General features: G+C 41.8%; 1 protein-coding gene across 2 annotated transcripts; it reads left to right on the top strand.

Moving 5' to 3' along the window:
• The first annotated feature begins 1,245 nt into the window (after positions 1-1,245).
• Positions 1,246-17,767, top strand: PLA2G12A (phospholipase A2 group XIIA). 2 transcript variants are annotated; one of them, XM_017509522.2, is made up of 4 exons: positions 1,246-1,730; positions 13,070-13,146; positions 14,084-14,249; positions 17,547-17,767. In XM_017509522.2, the coding sequence occupies exons 1-4, from the start codon at positions 1,523-1,525 to the stop codon at positions 17,663-17,665; spliced, it is 570 nt and encodes a 189-aa protein (XP_017365011.1). In that variant the 5' UTR covers positions 1,246-1,522; the 3' UTR covers positions 17,666-17,767. The 2 variants fall into 2 exon arrangements, with proteins under 2 accessions (XP_017365011.1, XP_037587773.1); XM_037731845.1 differs by lacking the exon at positions 17,547-17,767 and adding an exon at positions 14,575-16,019.
• The last annotated feature ends 453 nt before the right edge of the window (positions 17,768-18,220 follow it).

The following is an 18,220-nucleotide window of genomic DNA, read 5'->3' as shown; positions in this document are numbered from 1 at the left end:
GCTGTCTCAGCTCACTGAAACCTCTGCCTTCTGGGTTCTATTGATTCTCCTGCCTCAGCCTCCCGAGTAGCTGGGATACAAGTGCCTGCTACCACACCTGGCTAATTTTTTGTATTTTTAGTACAGTCGGGGTTTCATCATGTTGGTTAGGCTGGTCTCGAACTCCTGGCCTCAAGTGATCCACCTACCTCGGGTCTCTCAAAGTGCTGGGGTTACAGACCTGAGTGAGCCAATGTGTCTGGCCTGTCCAATACTTTCAACATTGCTCTGGATCTTACTGTAAAATTCTTGGAAACTGCTGTGATTCTAAGATAACCAGGGATTTATAACTGGTAGAAACTACTACTGCAATAGTTATTTATGGTTTCTACACAATGCGGGGGCAGAAGGGTGGGTACAGAGAAACAAACGTCACTGGAACTATCAAGTTACAAAATCCCTTGAGTAGGAAAACAATGATTTTCTTAAGAGTTTATTTATTTATTTTACTATATTTAAGTTTACACTACGTTTCTTCCTTACCAGGGAAGAATTTTGTGATTTTTACTGTTGGACCATTTTCTTTTTCCAGAAAGTCTAAACTAGCATCTAGCTCTTCCTGATTAGAGTCAGGCATTGCCAAGGCCTGGGTTGGCATCTCCCAGATCCGGCTCCCGCAACAGCGGCCACAGCACGCCTGGAGGAGCGGGAGAGGATGAGGGGAGGCAAAGCCCTCCTCGAGCTGAGATCTGGACTCTGCCCACGTTGCCAGCGGAACCACGTCTTCCAGCCGCACGCTCAGCTGCACCTCTCGCAGTGCTCTCTGCAAGCAAACACAGGAGTTACTTTCTCCGATATGGTCCACAACCAGAAAAGTTTGTCTCTCGGGGCTACTGTGCTGAAAACCCCGACCGGGCAGGTTAGGACACCGAGGTTAGCTCTGCACTCTAGCTTCACGGTTAATCGCCCGGAGAGCTTTTAAAAAATACCGACGCCCACTGGTCCGAGGTCCTATTACCTAGGACCAAAGTAATCAGGCTCCCAGAAAACGGGCCCGGGCCTGGGTATTTTTTAAACTTCTCTGGTGAACCAGGACCGAGGGCCTCGTGAGGGCACCGCGGAAATCTCGTGGGCGTGGAGGCCCGGCCCAGTCCCAAGCTCCGCGCTTCCCACCCCCGGCTCGCCGCCCCGCCCCCGGCTCGCCGCCCCGCCCCCGGCTCGCCGCCCCGCCCCCGGCTCGCCGCCCCGCCCCCGGCTCGCCGCCCCGCGCTCTGGCGCAGGCGCACAGGGGACGGTCGCTGCCCATGGGGAGCGGGCGCGCTGGCCTAGGTGAGCGGAAGCGTCTCTGCGACGGCGCTGCCTCCCAGAGGCGGTTCCCGTAAAGCCAACGAGGCCCTGCCGGCCAGCAGGGAAGGAGGCGTGGATATGGAGCCGGTGGCTGCCAAGCCCCGGGCCCGCGCCGCTGCCTAGCGCGTCCCGGGGGCTCCGTGGGGCCACGCCTGCCGCCGCGGCTCGGGGACCCGTAGAGCCCCGCGCTGCGCGGATGGCCCTGCTCCCGCGCCCCGCGCTCATCCTCCTGCTCCTCCTCACGGCCGCTGTTGTCAGGTGCCAGGAGCAGGCCCAGACCACCGACTGGAGGGCCACCCTGAAGACCATCCGGAACGGCGTTCACAAGATAGACACGTACCTGAACGCCGCCTTGGACCTCCTGGGAGGCGAGGACGGTCTCTGCCAGTATAAATGCAGTGATGGTGAGGGGTCACCCGGGCCCAGCGAGGGCTTGTGTTTTCGGGGGATTGGGGTGACGGAGGTCATGGAGGTGTGAGTGGCAGATGCAAGGCGGACCTTGACGGTGCCCTTCGGCTGTGGAAAAACTTCACCACTGCTAGAATCTTGCCGTTCTGGTGATTGAGCAAGCAGGGTACAAGTTCGCACCGCTATTGTTAGAATGTGAGAGGTCACCTGAGTGTACTGTCCGTTCCGTTTTCATTGTTTCTGGATTAACCTTTTTTCTCCCAATTGCACCAAGTTGCCCAAGAACTTACTGACGTAGGAATCATGGGAATGGAGTGGAACAGACTGATTTTAGCTGTTTTTGCTTCTGTAAATTGGATGAACATACGAAACTGAGAATTTAAAAACCATGCCGTATTAACTTTCTCGATAATTGATATTAGATGTTTTTTTCTGCAAAGCCACAGAAAATAACTTGCGACCTTTGTACAGACTTTTGGTGTACTCGTGTTGAGAAAGAGTTCCGTAACTCTTCTTTCCTTAGATATCAGTAACCCCCCCCCCCGGCATGGTTAGTTAACGTTAATAGTTATTTTCATTTACTCTTAATATTTTTTGAACTTTCTCTTTGAATCTGAGAACTTGTTTGATGGCAATATGAGTACTAATCAACTCAGTACTTCAGGCAGAGATGGTGGCACATTTTTGAATGCTTAAGTATTTTAATAGGTCAGAAAAATATTGGACTTTTATTTGGAAATTGAAAATGTTAGGAGAGCACTTGGGAGATCATGTTTCCAATAAGATTAGCCAAGGTTAGAGTCTCATTAATGCTGGCAGCTGAAAATAATAGGGGATCCAGTGACTTCATTGTTGGAACCTGATTGTATGTAAAAGGAACTGATATCATGTAAAGCTGTGATGCCACCTGCTCCCTGCAATTTTCAAGATAATTGTTTTATGTTAATAGAAGTAAAGGATGAACTGTATCTTGTGTGCTTTAAAGCGCTGAACAGGTGCTGAGACATGTTTCATTGCTTCTTAAATTTGTGCCTAAACGTTACCACCAGTATGCTTTATAAAAATATTTTTGTTCTTGTGGAACTTGTTAGGAGGACTAAGTGCATAATTTAAGGATCACATGATTGTCTTTCCTGAAGCAAATGTTATATATAGTTTTTCTTAGTCACTTCCATTCATTATACAATTGTTTAGGTCCCAACTGTGTGTCAGATGTTCTAATTTGTGATTCAGTAGTTAATAAAACAGATGAAAATCTCTGTGGAGCTTGAGTGCTGGTGAGGGAGAGATGAGTAATTAACTAGTAAATAAGTAAAATCAGGGAAGTTTGGAGTCTGAGCAGGGAAGATGAGGGACCATGTTGGAGGCAACTTACTCATCTAAATGGGTTGTTCAGTCAAGGCCTCACTGATGAGAGAATCTCCAAGTGGTAAGGGGGACACTGCGGTAATTTGGAGAAAAAGCATTCCAGGCAGAGGGAATAGCAAATGCAATGGACCTGAGGAGAAAGGCCAGTCAAGGATGACTCTGAAGGTTTTGGCCTAAGCCAAAGAAAGGATACAGTTGCCATTTATAGAGGTAGGGAAGGCTTGGAAGGAGTCGTCTTCATAAATTTATTAGTCCAGGGTTCTAGAGTTTATTTACTTTTAAAACATCCCCGAAGTCGAATGAATACCAGTCTTGTTAAAATACTGTTTTAATCTCTTTCATTTATTTATTTATTTATTTTTTAAGATGGGGGTTTCACCATGTAGGCCAGGCTGGTCTTGAACTCCTGACCTCAGGTGATGCACCCACCTCAGCCTCCCAAAGTGCTAGGATTACAGGCGTGAGCCACCGCACCCGGCTTCTTTCATTTATTTTTTATTAATGTTTTTGAGGCAGGGTCTCCCTCTGTGCCCAGGCTAGAGTGCAGTGATGTGATCATAGCTCACTGCAGCCTCCAACTCCTGGGCTCAAGCAATTCTCCTGCCTCAGCCTTCCATGTAGCTAGGACTATAGGCATGCCCCCACTACACCTGGCTTAATCTTTCTTTTTAGTCTTTTTCATCTTCTGTAGGCTTCTCAAAATGTACTATTTGGAGTTTAGAGGAAGGTCTCTGGCACAAAAAACACAAAGGAATTTGAGAATTTAAGAAACATTATATGCCTCAGTGAAAATTTTTTTGTTCAGTGGACATGTGGTTTCAAGTCCAAGTCACCATACTGAGAGGTAAATCAATCTCAATGAAAAAAAAAATTTAGGCCAGGTGTGGTGGCTCACACCTGTAATTCCAGCACTCTGGGAGGCTGAGGTGAGCAGATCACTTGAGGTCAGGAGTTTGAGATCAGCCTGGCCAACATGATGAAACCCCATCTTTACTAAAAACACAAAAATTAGCTGGGGGTGGTGGTCGCATCTGTAGTCCCAGCTGCTTGGAAGGCTGAGGCAGGAGAATCGCTTGACCCTGAGAGGCAGAGGTTGCAGTGAGCCTAGACGTGCTACTGCACTCCAGCTTGGGTGACAGAGCAAGAATTTGTTCTCCAAAAATAAAAAATAAATACAATTTTAAAATTCCTGTTACTTGAGCAGCCTCCCTGGAACAATGATTCAGCCTCTCCTATATCTTGGAATTCAGGTGTCCAAATCAGAACAAAACAGAACAATCCCAAATCTGGAGAAACATGGTGATTAAGGGGTGTTTTTAGTTGTAAGAAACAGATCAAGGGAGCTTTAAAAAAAAGAGAGACTGAGTTAATGGTAGGGAGAAGTTGGTCAAATAAAGGGCACATGTCCTTGCTTTACCTCAGGGACAGGCATTATGGAGACTTGTTCCCTTACTTTTGGCCACCCCCTCTTGGGTAGGAAAAAGGCCTTCTTTTTAAAGAGTTAAGTATTTAGGGGAATAAATTTGATGATCATCATTTTCTTAAATTTTTTTCTCCCTGACAGCAAGGAAGATTTAAGGAAGAAAACTTTTCAATTTCCTTTGAAAAATAGAACATAAAACTGGCTTGTAAATGTTTTTAGAATTATGAATAAGTTGTTAATTCATTCAGTGATGTATGTTTTCACAGGATCCCTCTGGCTGTTGTGCTGAGAACAGAAGGGGTCAAGGGGGTCGGGGAGTTAGAATGAAAGCAGGGTGACACATGCAGGAGTCCAGACAAAAGACAGAGTGATTTTGTTCAGGTTGGTAGCAATAAAGGTAATGAGAAGTAGTTGGATTTTGGATATATTTTGGAGGAAGGCCCTCAAAGATTTGCGGATGGCTTATAAATTGGGTGTGAGTTAAGTCAAAAATAATACCAATTTTGGCCTGAACAACTGGAAGGATTGCCATTACCTGAAATGGGGAAGACCATGGAAAGAACAGTTTTCAGGTATTAGGAAAAATAACATTTGCATGCTTTTGAGAATGGTTCAGTGGAGAGTAGAAATACTGATGAGGGAGGGAATTGTTGGAGTCATAGCCTTGGGTAAGTGAGAGGGGATGGTTTCTAGTATATACATGGAGAGTTTGGCCAATAACATGTAGCATAGCCCTGTTAATTGGAGCATGGATAGAGGATATGATAACTGATGCCTGATGCATTTAAGTGGGTGGATGTTCAGGTTCTCCTGATTGCCTGCTTTTCTAGAAATTGGGAATGGGGATGTTGGAGATTTGAGGAAAATAGGAAAGTGAACAGGCTACAAAGGTAAAGTCAAATAAGGATCCTATGGAGATTAATGATCATGAGTACTTAAAAAGTCTCAAGCGTTTGGGAGTGTAGGTTGGAATCTTACAAAACTCGGTGGTGAGACCTTTGTGCGACCCAGCAGATGACTTCTTCTGCCTGTCATCTTCATATTCTTTCTGGTGAAAATCGTTGGGCTGCTTGGAAGTACTTGCATCGAATTTAGAAAAAATACAAGGAAAAGAATCAAGTTTGTCTCAGTCTACGAAAATCTTTAGATTTCAGCAGTCGATATAAATGATAAAACAAACAATCGAGAAGGAGGTATTTGTTAAGTCAAAACTTGAAATTGATGAATAGTCTTTCCATGCAGTTATACACAGTGGATTTGGTTTGAATCTGCTTGCAAATTTTAGAGGACAGTGGCCCCAACACATCATGGTGTTTTGGTGTGACTCTGATTTTGTTTCTTCCATTATTGAGTTTTTGCTTTATTTGTAAAATCTGGAACCAGTAGAAATGCTAATTTTTAAAATGCTTAGCCATTTATAACACTATAACAAAATTTAAAATATTAATACATTTGTAACATTGGTATCTGAATCAACTTAATCTCTAATAAAGAACTGTCTATAGGCTGGGCGTGGTGGCTCATGCTTGTAATCCCAGTACTTTGGGAGGCTGAGGCAGGTGGATCACCTGAGGTCAAGAGTTTGAGACCAGCCTAGCCAACATGGTGAAACCCTGCCTCTACTAAAAATACAAAAAATTAGCTGGTGTGGTGGCAGGTGCCTGTAATTCCAGCTACTCGGGAGGCTGAGGCAGGAGAATTCCCTGAACCTGGGAGGTGGAGGTTGCAGTGAGCCGAGATCGCGCCATTGCACTCCAACCTGGGTAACGTGAGTGAAACTCCGTCTCAAAAAAAAAAAAAAAAAAAGAATTATTTTAATTTCATCAAAGAATGCTTTCCCATTTCTTTAATCTGAGAATTTCTTGGGTACCCACTGAGTGTTAAATATCTTATAGGTGAGCAAGACTAAGTACCTTTCTTCATAGAAACTGACTAATGTTAATATTAATTTGATCAGTAAATGCTAGAAAGAGAGGGGGTGCTATTTTAGATGGGGTAGGAAGGGAAGGCCTCTCTGAGAGAATGACATTAGGAGTTTGCTTTGAAAGAAACTAAAAAACCAAACACATATACCCCTTTGCCATTTACACTGGGGAGCCACTTTTTACCAGCATATTTCATGATGTTATCCAATTTTTCATGTACAGGAGGTGTTGGCTCTTTATTACTTGATTGCATCAACTTTCCTCCTTAGGACAATTACAACCACTAGCCCTGTTTGACACAGCAGCCTCCTACTTCCTCGTACCTCCATTCTCATTTTTGCCAATTGACCTCCATACTATCTCTGTTCCTCTTTATTCTCCTACGGTGGACATGTTTTTAGTTTTTCTCACTTCATTTGTGTCTGATCATTCTCCCATTCAAAGGTAATTATTTCTTATGAGAAAATGCCTATATATGTACATACATGCATACACATATGTATCACTATCATTACACACATCAGAGCATTAAGAATGTTTTTATAGATTTGAAATCAAAGTCTATGGATTTTGCTAAAATACAAAGAGAAGGAAAAATAGAAGTGCTGCTATTGTATGTACATTGAGGGTAATACTTTTCTAATTTAAAAAAAAAGGCAATTGAGACACATGCCTTTAAAGCCCTAGGCCCATATCAGTTGTCTGAGGGTGGTAATCTTTGCTCCTCATTGTAAGAGGGTAAGGTTCCAGAAATCTGTAGACTGGCAGAAGGGAGGGAGGGAGAATGTACAAGGTGTCTAAAAAGTTGGAAACATAGGATAAACATTATATTTCGAATGACACACTCAATATGTTTTTCATCAACCACTAGACACTTTTTTTTTTTTTTGAGACGGAGTCTCGCTCTGTTGCCCAGGCTGGAGTGCAGTGGTGTGGTCTCGGCTCACTGCAACCTCCCCCCGCAGGTTCAAGCGATTCTCCTGCCTCAGCCTCCTGAGTAGCTGGAATTACAGCAGGTGCCTGCCACCACACCCAGCTAATTTTTTGTATTTTTAGTAGAGACGGGGTTTCACCATGTTGGCCAGGCTGGTCTTGGACTCCTGACCTTGTGATCTGCCCGCCTTGGCCTCCCAAACCACTGGGATTACAAGCATGAGCCACTGTGCCTGGCCTAGACACCTTCTTTCAGTGATATACTTCTAAATTTAAAACAGTCCAGTTATTAACCTGAACAATATATATTGTAAATACGCTATTCCTGTTTCCAGACTTCTTGAACATTCTCTGGTGTATTGTACTTTTTTCAGATTAACAACTTGACCCATTATTTAATGTGTATTTCTAAATAAGTTTCTAAACGTTTCAAACAGTTGATTGTTAAAACCCTGACGAAAAAGAGGTTCATGATGAAACTGGAGGAACTAGAATGGGCTCCCCAAGAATTAAGTACTGATCTAGTCCCTCTCCTTTTCTGTGAAGAGGTTTCTAGTGTGTTAGGGCAAAGAAAACCATAGATAAATATATGGTATCTCATGATATTCCTGTGAGAAAAACTGGATATGATTTGATGACTTCCTGGCTGCTTAGAGAGAGGACTCGTCTGTCGTGGACCTCTGTCCTGATTAATACCTACATCTGAAGTTTGTGAACATCCGGGAGCAACAGGTAACACTGGGTCAATAGCTCTAGATTTAAAACTGCTGAGCAGTTGAGAATGGCGAACTGAAACTCAACTGAATCTTATTATATACAATCTTATCTTTAGGCTCAAACTTAAATTGCAGAAGTGCTAAGCCTCTAGCAGTGGATATTAAAAAGTCCATTTTAGAACTGATGATTTTTTTTACTACTGTCTGATGTATGTTTGCAGTGAGGCACAGCTGAAACATATACTATGTTAGGCTGCGTTAATACAAGTACTTTATCCAGCTTGAAAGGTTAAGCCCATCTTTCCCTACAATATTTAGTTTTAGGTGCCATATTTTAAAGAGATGTGACAAGCTAGAAGTGATCAGTCTTTGGAGGTTGATGAATGCTCACCAAACTCAAAAGAGACTGAAGGGTAAACAGCAGGATTTCTCAATGAGTAATCTCCATTTATAATGAATATTCTAACCGCCATGGAAATTAGCCTTCCAAGTCCTCTCTTCATTAATTTATCATGTACTTATTGCAAAAAATCATCACATACTTATTCCAGGCCCTGTTCTAGGCATTGGGAATTCAAAACACAAAAATGTCTGCTCTCAAGGAGTTTACATTTTAGTATGGGGAGGCATAATAAAATAAGTAGATTAGTAAGTAGATTAGTGATATAGTATGTTAGAAGGTCATATGTGCTACAAATAGTATGGCCAGGGAAGCCTTGCTGAGAAGATGAATGTCTTGGTCTATTCAGGCTGCTATAACAAAATGCCTTAAACTAGGTGGCTTATAAACAATGGAAATTTATTCCTCAGTTCTGGAGGCTGTGAAGTCCAAGATGGAGCATTTGGCATATTCAGTATCTGGTATGGGTCCACTTCCTTGTAGGTAGATGGCACCTTCTAGCTGTGTCCTCACATGGTGGTAGATGGGAAAGGGCAGCTCTTTAGGGCCATTTTTATAGAGCACGTATTCCATTCATGAGGGATATGTCCACACGACCTAATCACCTCTAACAGTCCCATCTCCTGATACCATTACATTGGTAATTAGGTTTCAACATGCATTTTTGGAGTGACACAAACATTCAAACCATAGCAGTAAAAGAGAAACTATGTACTATCAGGAGAAAGAGCATCCATATACAGCAAGAGCAGGTTTGAAGACCCTGGGGCAGGAGCAGACCTGCAATGTCTGTGGAACAGCAAAGAGGAATGGGTTGAGGACGAAAGCAAGAGAGAGAATAGAAAGAGGATGAGGTCAGAGAAATCATGGGAGGACCAGGTTATACAGGATTTTATAGGCTGTATAGACTTTGGCTTTTGTTCTGAATAAGATGAGAAGCCATTGGAAAGGTTATGAGCAGAAGAAAGACTTGCTCTAATGTATTTTAATAAGATCACTCATGCTCAGTGTTGAGATTGGATTATGCGGGTTAGTGTGGGGCAGGGGAACCAAAGTAGGGCAACTAGTTAGGAGTTTACAGCAATAATCCATTGTGGCTTGGAGCAGGATGGAAGTAGTGGAAGTGGTAAGAAGTGATTAGATTCTGAATATTTTGAAGGTTGAGTCAACAGGATACACTGTTGGATTGAATGTGGGGTATAAGAATGTAAGAACGTAAACAAAAATGACTGGCATTTTGCTCTGAGCACCTGGAAGGACAGAGTCACCATTAACTGAAAACAGGGAACTGTGAATGGAGCAAGTTTGAGGTAAATGTCAGGAGGGACACTTGAGATGCCCACTGAACATCCAAGTGTTTATGGTTAGTATGTCCTTCCTCTGTAGGCCCTTGTAAGTAGGAAGCCAAATCATAAACTGTTTTCTTAGGAATGAAAGACTGGGCCAGGCGCGGTGGCTCACACCTATAATCCCAGCAGTTTGGGAGGCCAAGGCGGGTGGATCACGAGGCCAGGAGTTCGAGACCAGCTCAGCCAACATGGTGAAACCCCCGCCTCTACTAAAAATGCAAAAGTTGGCCGGGAGTGGTGGCACACACCTGTAATTCCAACTACTTGGGAGGCTGAGACAGGAGAATAGCTTGAACCCAGGAGGCGGAGTTTGCGGTGAACCAGAATCAGGCTACTGCACTCTAGTCTGGGAGACAAAGCGAGACTCCATCTCAAAAAAAAAAAAAAAAAAAAAAAAAAAAAAAAAAAAAAAAAAAAAAAAAAAAAAAAAAAAAAATGGAATGAAGGACTAAAGAAGATAATAATTGAAGGATCGTGGTGACTAGCGTGTGATAGTCTGAGCCATCTACCCTCATCTTGCAAGGGTCCAGAAACAATCTTTCCTCTTGGACAGGGCTGGAGAAACAAGACCAAGTGCTGTCATTGGCCTTCCGCTTTCTAGACTCATCTTAACCATTCCTTTTTGTATACATTGCTCCTTTAGCATTGGCAGAGCAGGCTATACCTTTTTAATGGTTTGTTTTTTTGAGACACAGTTTCACTTTTGTTGCCCAGACTGTAGTGCAATGGCATGATCTGGGCTCACCGCAGCCTCCACCTCCCGGGTTCAAGTGATTCTCCTGCGTAAGCTTCCTGAGTAGCTGGGATTACAGGCATGTGCCATCACACCCGGCTAATTTTGTATTTTTAGTAGAGACGGGGTTTCTCCATGTCAGTCAGGCTGGTCTTGAACTCCCAACCTCAGGTGATCTGCCCACCTCAGCCTCCCAAAGGGCTGAGACTATAGGCATGAGCCACCACACCCTACCAGACTGTAGCTTTATATCTTCATGAGATTGTACTACCCAACGGAGGCTATATGCGGTGACCTCAGTTGAGCATGGAACTTCTGAGCAACTCACTGAAACCATTTTTTCCCTTTTTTTAATTTTTTTTTTTTAATTCTTTTTTTTATTTTTTATTTTTTTAATGAAGACAGGGTCTCATATTGCCCAGGTTGGTCTTGAAATCCTGGGCTCGGGCAGTTTTACCTCCCAAAGTGTTGGGATTACAGGCATGAGCCCCCATGCTGGCCTGAAACCATTTTCAATCATTACTTTGAGGAATTACTTATTTTGATGGTTACTGAAAGCATTGTTTTTTACCCTCAATTTACTTTTGGAGGGTAACCTTGTCTTTGTTTAAGTCTCCTACCAATAAATGTTAGTTAAATGAAAGTTGGTAGAATACTTTGTGTCAATCCTATGTATCCAACTGTGAGGTTGTATTTGCAAACTGCCATGTCTTAGGGTAAAATACCTGGGAATATCTCATTTTAGAAAGAAAGATAAATTGCAGCCCCAAATATTTGAAAGGATTATTGTGTAAAATAGGGAGTTGGCTTATTTTTCTGTTTCCCCAAGGGGCAGAAGATTGTTTATGAGTAGAACTTACAAGAAGGCAGAAGGTCTTAGTTGATGTCATTAAACAGTGGAATAGGTTATTTCTTGATATAGGAGGATTGTGAGAAACATTCAAAAAGATAGTAGATGGCTGATAGGTTGAACTGATTTTTACACAAGCATACTTCATTTTAATGTGCTTTGCTTTAATGCACTTCACAGATAATTGTGGTTGTTTTTTAAACAAATTGAAGGTTTGCGGTGACCCTACATTAAGCAAGTGTATCGGTGCCATATTTCCCACAGCATGTGCTCACTTATTATCTCTGTGTCAGCATTTTTTAGCAATAAAGTATTTTTAAATTAAGGTCTGTACATTGATTTTTTAGACAATGCTGTTGAGCACTTAATAGACTACAGTATAGTGTAAACAAAACTTTTTTTTTTTTTTTTTTTTTTTTTTTTTTTTTTTTTTTTAGTCAGAGCCTCACTCTGTCGCCCAGTCTGGAGTGCAATCGCGTGATCTTGACTCACTGCAACCTCCACCTCCCACGTTCAAGCGGCTCTCCTGCCTCAGCCTCCTGAGTAGCTGGGATTACAGGCACCTGCCACCACACCCAGCTAATTTTTGTATTTTTGGTAGAGAGAGGTTTCACCATATTGGCCAGGTTGACCTTGTGATCCACTCGCCTCAGCTTCCCAAAGTGTTGGGATTACAGGTGTGAGCCACCACACCCAGCCAACAAAACTTTTATATGCACTGGAAAACCAAAAAACGTGTGTGACTCACTTTATTGTTATATTGGCTTTATTGTGACTGTCTGGAACTGAACCTGCAATATCTCTGAGGTAAGCCTGTATTAAATCAGGTGAGATGTTTCTGAAATACCCTTCAAAATTTAAGATTGCTACGATTATGTCATCTTTCTCCTTGTTACTGAACCCTTGATGCTACTGGGGAGCATTAGCCTTCCAAATCTTCTGTTCATTAGAAGTACTTCATTAGAACTACGATATTCCAGAAGTTCCGTAGTTCACCAGGTATCCCTCCTAACCTTTTCCTTAAAAAAGGACCATATTTGTGGAATGGTTGACTGGGTGGGAGGGCATCAGGCAGCATGTGTGGTCCTGTAATGTCTTGTAGTACTAAGGTTATTAAATGATCATCAGATGACCTTGTCTTCCTTAGCCTTAGGCCAGGTAAACTGGTTAGTTAATGGTTATTGAGGTTTGTATGCAATGAAGCATTTGTGGGAGGTTGGGAAGATACTGTCTTAGCTCTAAAAATATAAAGTGTTGGAATGTACAGGAAAACAGGGTGGATTTATCTTTCATACATATGGACCCCATCTGGCAAGTGACCTCTCAAATCTCCAGAAGTCCAGAGTAAGCTTTTGTATGTTTTGTGTGGCATAGGTGTACAAATAATTACATTTTATGAACTGCTATATATGTGTATATTTATATATGTGGACATTGTATATATTCCTCACCACAGGAGAAATAAAAATAGTCAAATTAGCATTCTTAATGCTCATCAGAATAAAGACAAATATGTTAGCATCCAAATAAATACTAAATATTTCTAAGGCAAGTCTAGCATATTGTGGACGTTTTTGAGTATGTATTTTATTTTTATCATGTTTGAAAATTAATTATGATATCATTTATATTTTATAGGATCTAAGCCTTTCCCACGTTATGGTTATAAACCCTCCCCACCGAATGGATGTGGCTCTCCACTGTTTGGTGTTCATGTAAATATTGTCTTTTATTTGATAAATTTTATGACTGGTAAATTATGTAATACTTTTGGGAGATATAAGACTACCACCATGTTCTCAGATACACAAATAATTTAGCTGGTTGTCATAGTGATCAGGTTTATTAGATTCTTTCTGGCAAAACTTCTAACAAAAGTAAATGAAGTAAATTGTTTTATTTTTGAATCTTATAGATGTTAATACTATTTTAATGATATTTCCTAATATACATAGTTGAAAAGTTTGGAGTACAGAAGTAATACTACTTAGAGGGAAAAAGTATAGATAAACCATGTTTTCTACATTAAAACAAGGCTAAGTGGGATAGCTGTGTGGTTGTTGTAGGAAAGATGGGATCTAAGCCAAGAATTATGGGAAAAAATGTTTATGAGAATGATTCCTATACACAAGGATTTGATATATAAAGTTATTTAAAATAATTGAAATTATAGATTCAGAATAATAGTATCTTTGGGGAATGGAGAAGTAAAGATAAAAAAAAAACAAAATTTGAGTTATAGGAAAGTTTTCTGTGATATTTCACATAAAGTCAATTTTATTTGAAAAAAGAGGCCACAAAACACTTTGAATATCGAAAAAGCATACTTGCTTAGCCCTTGGGGTCTCTTTAATAGACTTAGCCTTATCTTTCTGTTTTTAAAACTACATTTTGTGTTTTGGATAAATGGAAGTTGTGTTAGTTACTGACAGGTAACTGAGTGCTCTAATGCTGCAGAATAGGGAGCAGTGAGGCATGGCTGAGAGAGTAACGTGGGTGGGTATGGGTAAGTGTAATGGGCAGAAACGAAGTTTGGAACTATCTATACGGCAGTCATTGTCATTTGTATCCATTTAGTCTATTTGAATGCGGTACTTCAGCAGAGGAGTTTAGCATTTCATTGACAGTAATCCATCCAACTGCCTCTTTCAGCTTAACATTGGTATCCCTTCCCTGACAAAATGCTGCAACCAACACGATAGGTGCTATGAGACCTGTGGCAAAAGCAAGAATGACTGCGACGAGGAGTTCCAGTATTGCCTCTCCAAGATCTGCCGAGATGTACAGAAAACACTAGGACTAACTCAGCATGTTCAGGGTAAGGATCTGGCCGCTTGGGAATGAGTATACTTTTTAAAGTTTTATCAAATGCTTTATGTTTTAGTATAGGATTTGCCAATAGAAAATGTTCGCATATATTATCTGTTGTGACACAGACTTCAATTTTCTGGGGTGAAGAGCTGATGATTTTGTAACTTAAAATGATTTATAGTCACAGAAGCAAAAAGCATTAGGAAACCTTGGGAGAGTGGGGGTGTCTAAGGCTGAGAGAGAGAAGAATTCATCTACCTTGTGCCCTGAAATATATGTCCAGTCATTATGTAAGAACCTGAAGTAGCTAAAGTTTGAAACTCTGATTCCAGTTGTCTTGGTCCGTCTGGACTGCTACCATAGACTGGGCGACTTATAGACAACAGAAAGTTATTTTGTACAGTTCTGGACGCTGGGAGGTCCACAATCAAGGCACTAGCAGATTTGGTATAGGATGAGGACTCATCTTCTAGTTCGTAGAAGATGCCTTCCAACTGTGTCATCACTTAATGGAGAGGACTAGATAGCTCTCTGGGGCCTCTTTTTTAAGAGCACTAATCATACTCGCCATCCTTTTGACCTTAAACACCTCCAAAGGCCTCACCTTCTATTTCCTCACTTTGGAGGTGAGGATTTCAACATGAATTCTGGAGCGACATAAACATTCAGACCATACCACCAGCGAATTTAAGCGTTTAACACACTGGATTTGGAGTAGGAATTTCTGGAAGACTTAACACTCCTTTCTGTTGGCAAGGTCCCCAGATGACCCCCAGGTTCAGTGATTCACTAAGAGGACTCACAGGACTCAGCATATATACTCCCTGCCATGATATATTATGTTGAAGTGATACGAAGCCAAACTAGCAAAGGGAAAGGGCCCTTTGGTGTCATTTTTAAAATGAGGAGAATGATAATACTCACTTCATAGAGTTGTCATAAGAATGAAATGAAGTATTTGTGGAAATACAAGTAAATCACCATTCAAATACTAGTAGTTACAAGATTTCTCTACTGTCAAGCCAAAGAACATACCATACACCGCAATCAGAAGAGGCAAGGTGGGAAAGGAAAATAACATTTTAAGCACTTATCATAAGGTACTGTGCTAGACACTTTATTCATGTTTTCATTTGACACCAACAAAAACCTAAAGAGGTAGGTGGTGTTATTACCATTTTTCAAGGAAAGAAACAAAGGTTTAGAATACAGTAACTTGCCCCAAGTGAGCATTTAGCCTATCTGACTTTAAAATCTGTGTTCTATTTCACAATATTCTCCAAATAGTCTCACACTGTAACCCTAATTCTAATATCCCAATAATTCATGTCAAGGAAGAAATCTCTGCTGCAGGTAATCTTGAATTCACAGCCCCTGTATCCCTTTGCAGCTTTTGGCTAAGGTAAGCCGGCTATGAACTTCTGAAGCATAGAATTTCTTGTTTCTGATTTAAGGAGGATGTGAAACCAATTATCTTGTAACCTCCTATTTAATAGTCATAGCCTCTGCACTCCTGTGGTTGGTTGGTTTTTAATGGCAGTCTTTTGGAGAACTTTGCAAATGTTAAGATTTTGTAATGAAAAGTTTCTTCGTTAACATATATCTTTGAAATGAAAAGTTTTTGGATAACTAAAAGCCACTCTGTGCTATAGCTCTGTAAGTGTAACACATTAAGATAATCTCACCTGGATGTTTCAGGTTTCTTAAAATAAGAAAAGTAAATAAATTACCTTTTTATAGTCTTAAAAAAAATTTAAAAACCTGACTGGGGCTGGATGCAGTGGCTCACGCCTGTAATCCCAGCACTTTGGGAGGCTGAGGCTGGTGGATCACTTGAGCCTAGGAGTTTGAAAGCAGCCTGGCCAACATGGTGAAACCCCGTCTCTAACAGAAAAAAATAGAAAAATTGGTTGGACGTGGTGGTAGGTGCCTGTAGTCCTAGCTACTCAGGAGGCTGAGGTGGAAGGATCACTTGAACCCAGGAGGCAGATGTTGCAGTGAACCAAGATCATGCCACTGTACTTCAGCCTGGGCAACAGAGTGAGACTTTGTCTCAAAAAATAAATAGATAAAATAAACCTGACTAGGGAAAAATACTTTTATGCTCCTGTGCCCCCAAGTCAAATTTGTACATTGGTCAAAGAGACTGGGTTCCATTTACTTTACACCTCTTAACTGATATATGATCAGTCCTCAGAAGCCATTGGCCATAATGAAATGTTTTGAGGTTTCAATTTTTAGGCTTTGTTTCTTCTGCACATAAAACATCTTTTCTCAAAATGCAAATTTAAGGGCTGGGCGCACTGGCTCGTGCCTGTAATCCCCGCACTTTGGGAGGCTGAGGCGGGCGGATCAGGAGGTCAAGAGATCGAGACCATCCTGGCCAACATCGTGAAACCCCGTCTCTACTAAATACAAAAATTAGCTGGGCGTGGTGGCACACACCTGTAGTCCTAGCTACTCAGGAGACTGAGGCAGGAGCATTGCTTGAACCCAGGAGACGGAGATTGCAGTGAGCCGAGATCGCGCCACTGCACTCCAGCCTGGCACTTGGCAACAGAGCGAGACTCTGTCTCAACAACAACAGAAAATGAAAATTTAAGAGTATTATCAGACATATCTCTTAGTGATTATGTTTTTCAAATAAAAAGAAAGTTAACACTGATTAATCAGTGCTATTTTAAAAGACATATTTGTCTAGTTTAAACAATTGGGCCAGGCATGGTGGCCCATGCCTGTAATCCCAGCACTTTGGGAAGACAAGGTGGGAGGATTGCTTGAGCCCAGGAGTTTGAGACCAGCCTGGGCGACATAGTGAGACCTCATCTCTACTAAAAATAAAAAATAAAAAAAAATAGCTGGGTTAGGTCATGTCTGTTTACAATTAAGAATTAAATTTAAATTAAAAATTAGCTGGCCATGATAGTGCCAGCTACTCAGGAGGCTAAGGTGGAAGGATCACTTTAGCCCAGGATGTTGAGACTGCAGTAAGCTGTGACTGCACCATGACACTCCAGTCTGGGTGTCAGAGTGAGAGCCTGTCTTAAAAAAAACAATTGGGTTGAACAGTTGAATGCCAACAAAAACTAAGATGCATGATAACAAGACTAAAACTGGAAGTCTGTAGATACGTGTATGTATGTAAATATGCTACTGGCTTGTGACAGTTTGGTGACTTTGATCTAGCATACATTTCAGTGCTCACTAGGATGTGCTTGTTGCTGTGCTGTAATGTGTAACATAGGTGAAGAGAGAGCCGTGCTTTGCAGTGGCCCAACAGTAATCACATTTTCTTATTTTGCAGCCTGTGAAACAACAGTGGAGCTCTTGTTTGACAGTGTTATACATTTAGGTTGTAAACCATATCTGGACAGCCAGCGAGCCGCATGCAGGTGTCATTATGAAGAAAAAACCGATCTTTAGGAGATGCTGACAGCTGGTGATGGAAGAAGACCAAAGAACATAACCTTTGACAAATAACTAATGTTTTTACAACATAAAACTGTCTTTATTTTTGTGAAAGGATTATTTTGAGACCTTAAAATAACTTATATCTTGATCTTAAAACCTCAAAGAAAAAAAGGGAGATGGCCGGGCGCGGTGGCTCAAGCCTGTAATCCCAGCACTTTGGGAGGCCGAGGCGGTGGATCACGAGGTCAAGAGATTGAGACCATCCTGGTCAACATGGTGAAACCCCGTCTCTACTAAAAATACAAAAAATTAGCTGGGCATGGTGGCGCATGCCTGTAATCCCTCAAAATGCAAATTTAAGGGCTGGGCGCACTGGCTCGTGCCTGTAATCCCCGCACTTTGGGAGGCTGAGGCGGGCGGATCATGAGGTCAAGAGATCGAGACCATCCTGGCCAACATCGTGAAACCCCATCTCTACTAAATACAAAAATTAGCTGGGCGTGGTGGCACACACCTGTAGTCCTAGCTACTCAGGAGACTGAGGCAGGAGAATTGCCTGAACCCAGG

The sequence above is a fragment of the Cebus imitator genome, unplaced genomic scaffold (assembly GCF_001604975.1).
Source record: "Cebus imitator isolate Cc_AM_T3 unplaced genomic scaffold, Cebus_imitator-1.0 Scaffold17, whole genome shotgun sequence".
In the NCBI taxonomy this organism is placed as follows: domain Eukaryota; kingdom Metazoa; phylum Chordata; class Mammalia; order Primates; family Cebidae; genus Cebus; species Cebus imitator.
Note: the sequence above shows the minus strand (reverse complement) of the source record. Positions and strands in the feature narration are given on the sequence as shown.

What these genes read in the sequence shown, in the direction of transcription:
- PLA2G12A (XM_017509522.2), top strand. Translation starts at nt 1,523, where the DNA reads ATGGCCCTGCTCCCGCGCCCCGCGCTCATCCTCCTGCTCCTCCTCACG. An exon ending in CTCCACTGTTTGGTGTTCAT is followed by an intron (nt 13,147 to 14,083) that starts GTAAATATTGTC and finishes TGCCTCTTTCAG; the next exon opens with CTTAACATTGGTATCCCTTC. An exon ending in ACTAACTCAGCATGTTCAGG is followed by an intron (nt 14,250 to 17,546) that starts GTAAGGATCTGG and finishes CTTATTTTGCAG; the next exon opens with CCTGTGAAACAACAGTGGAG.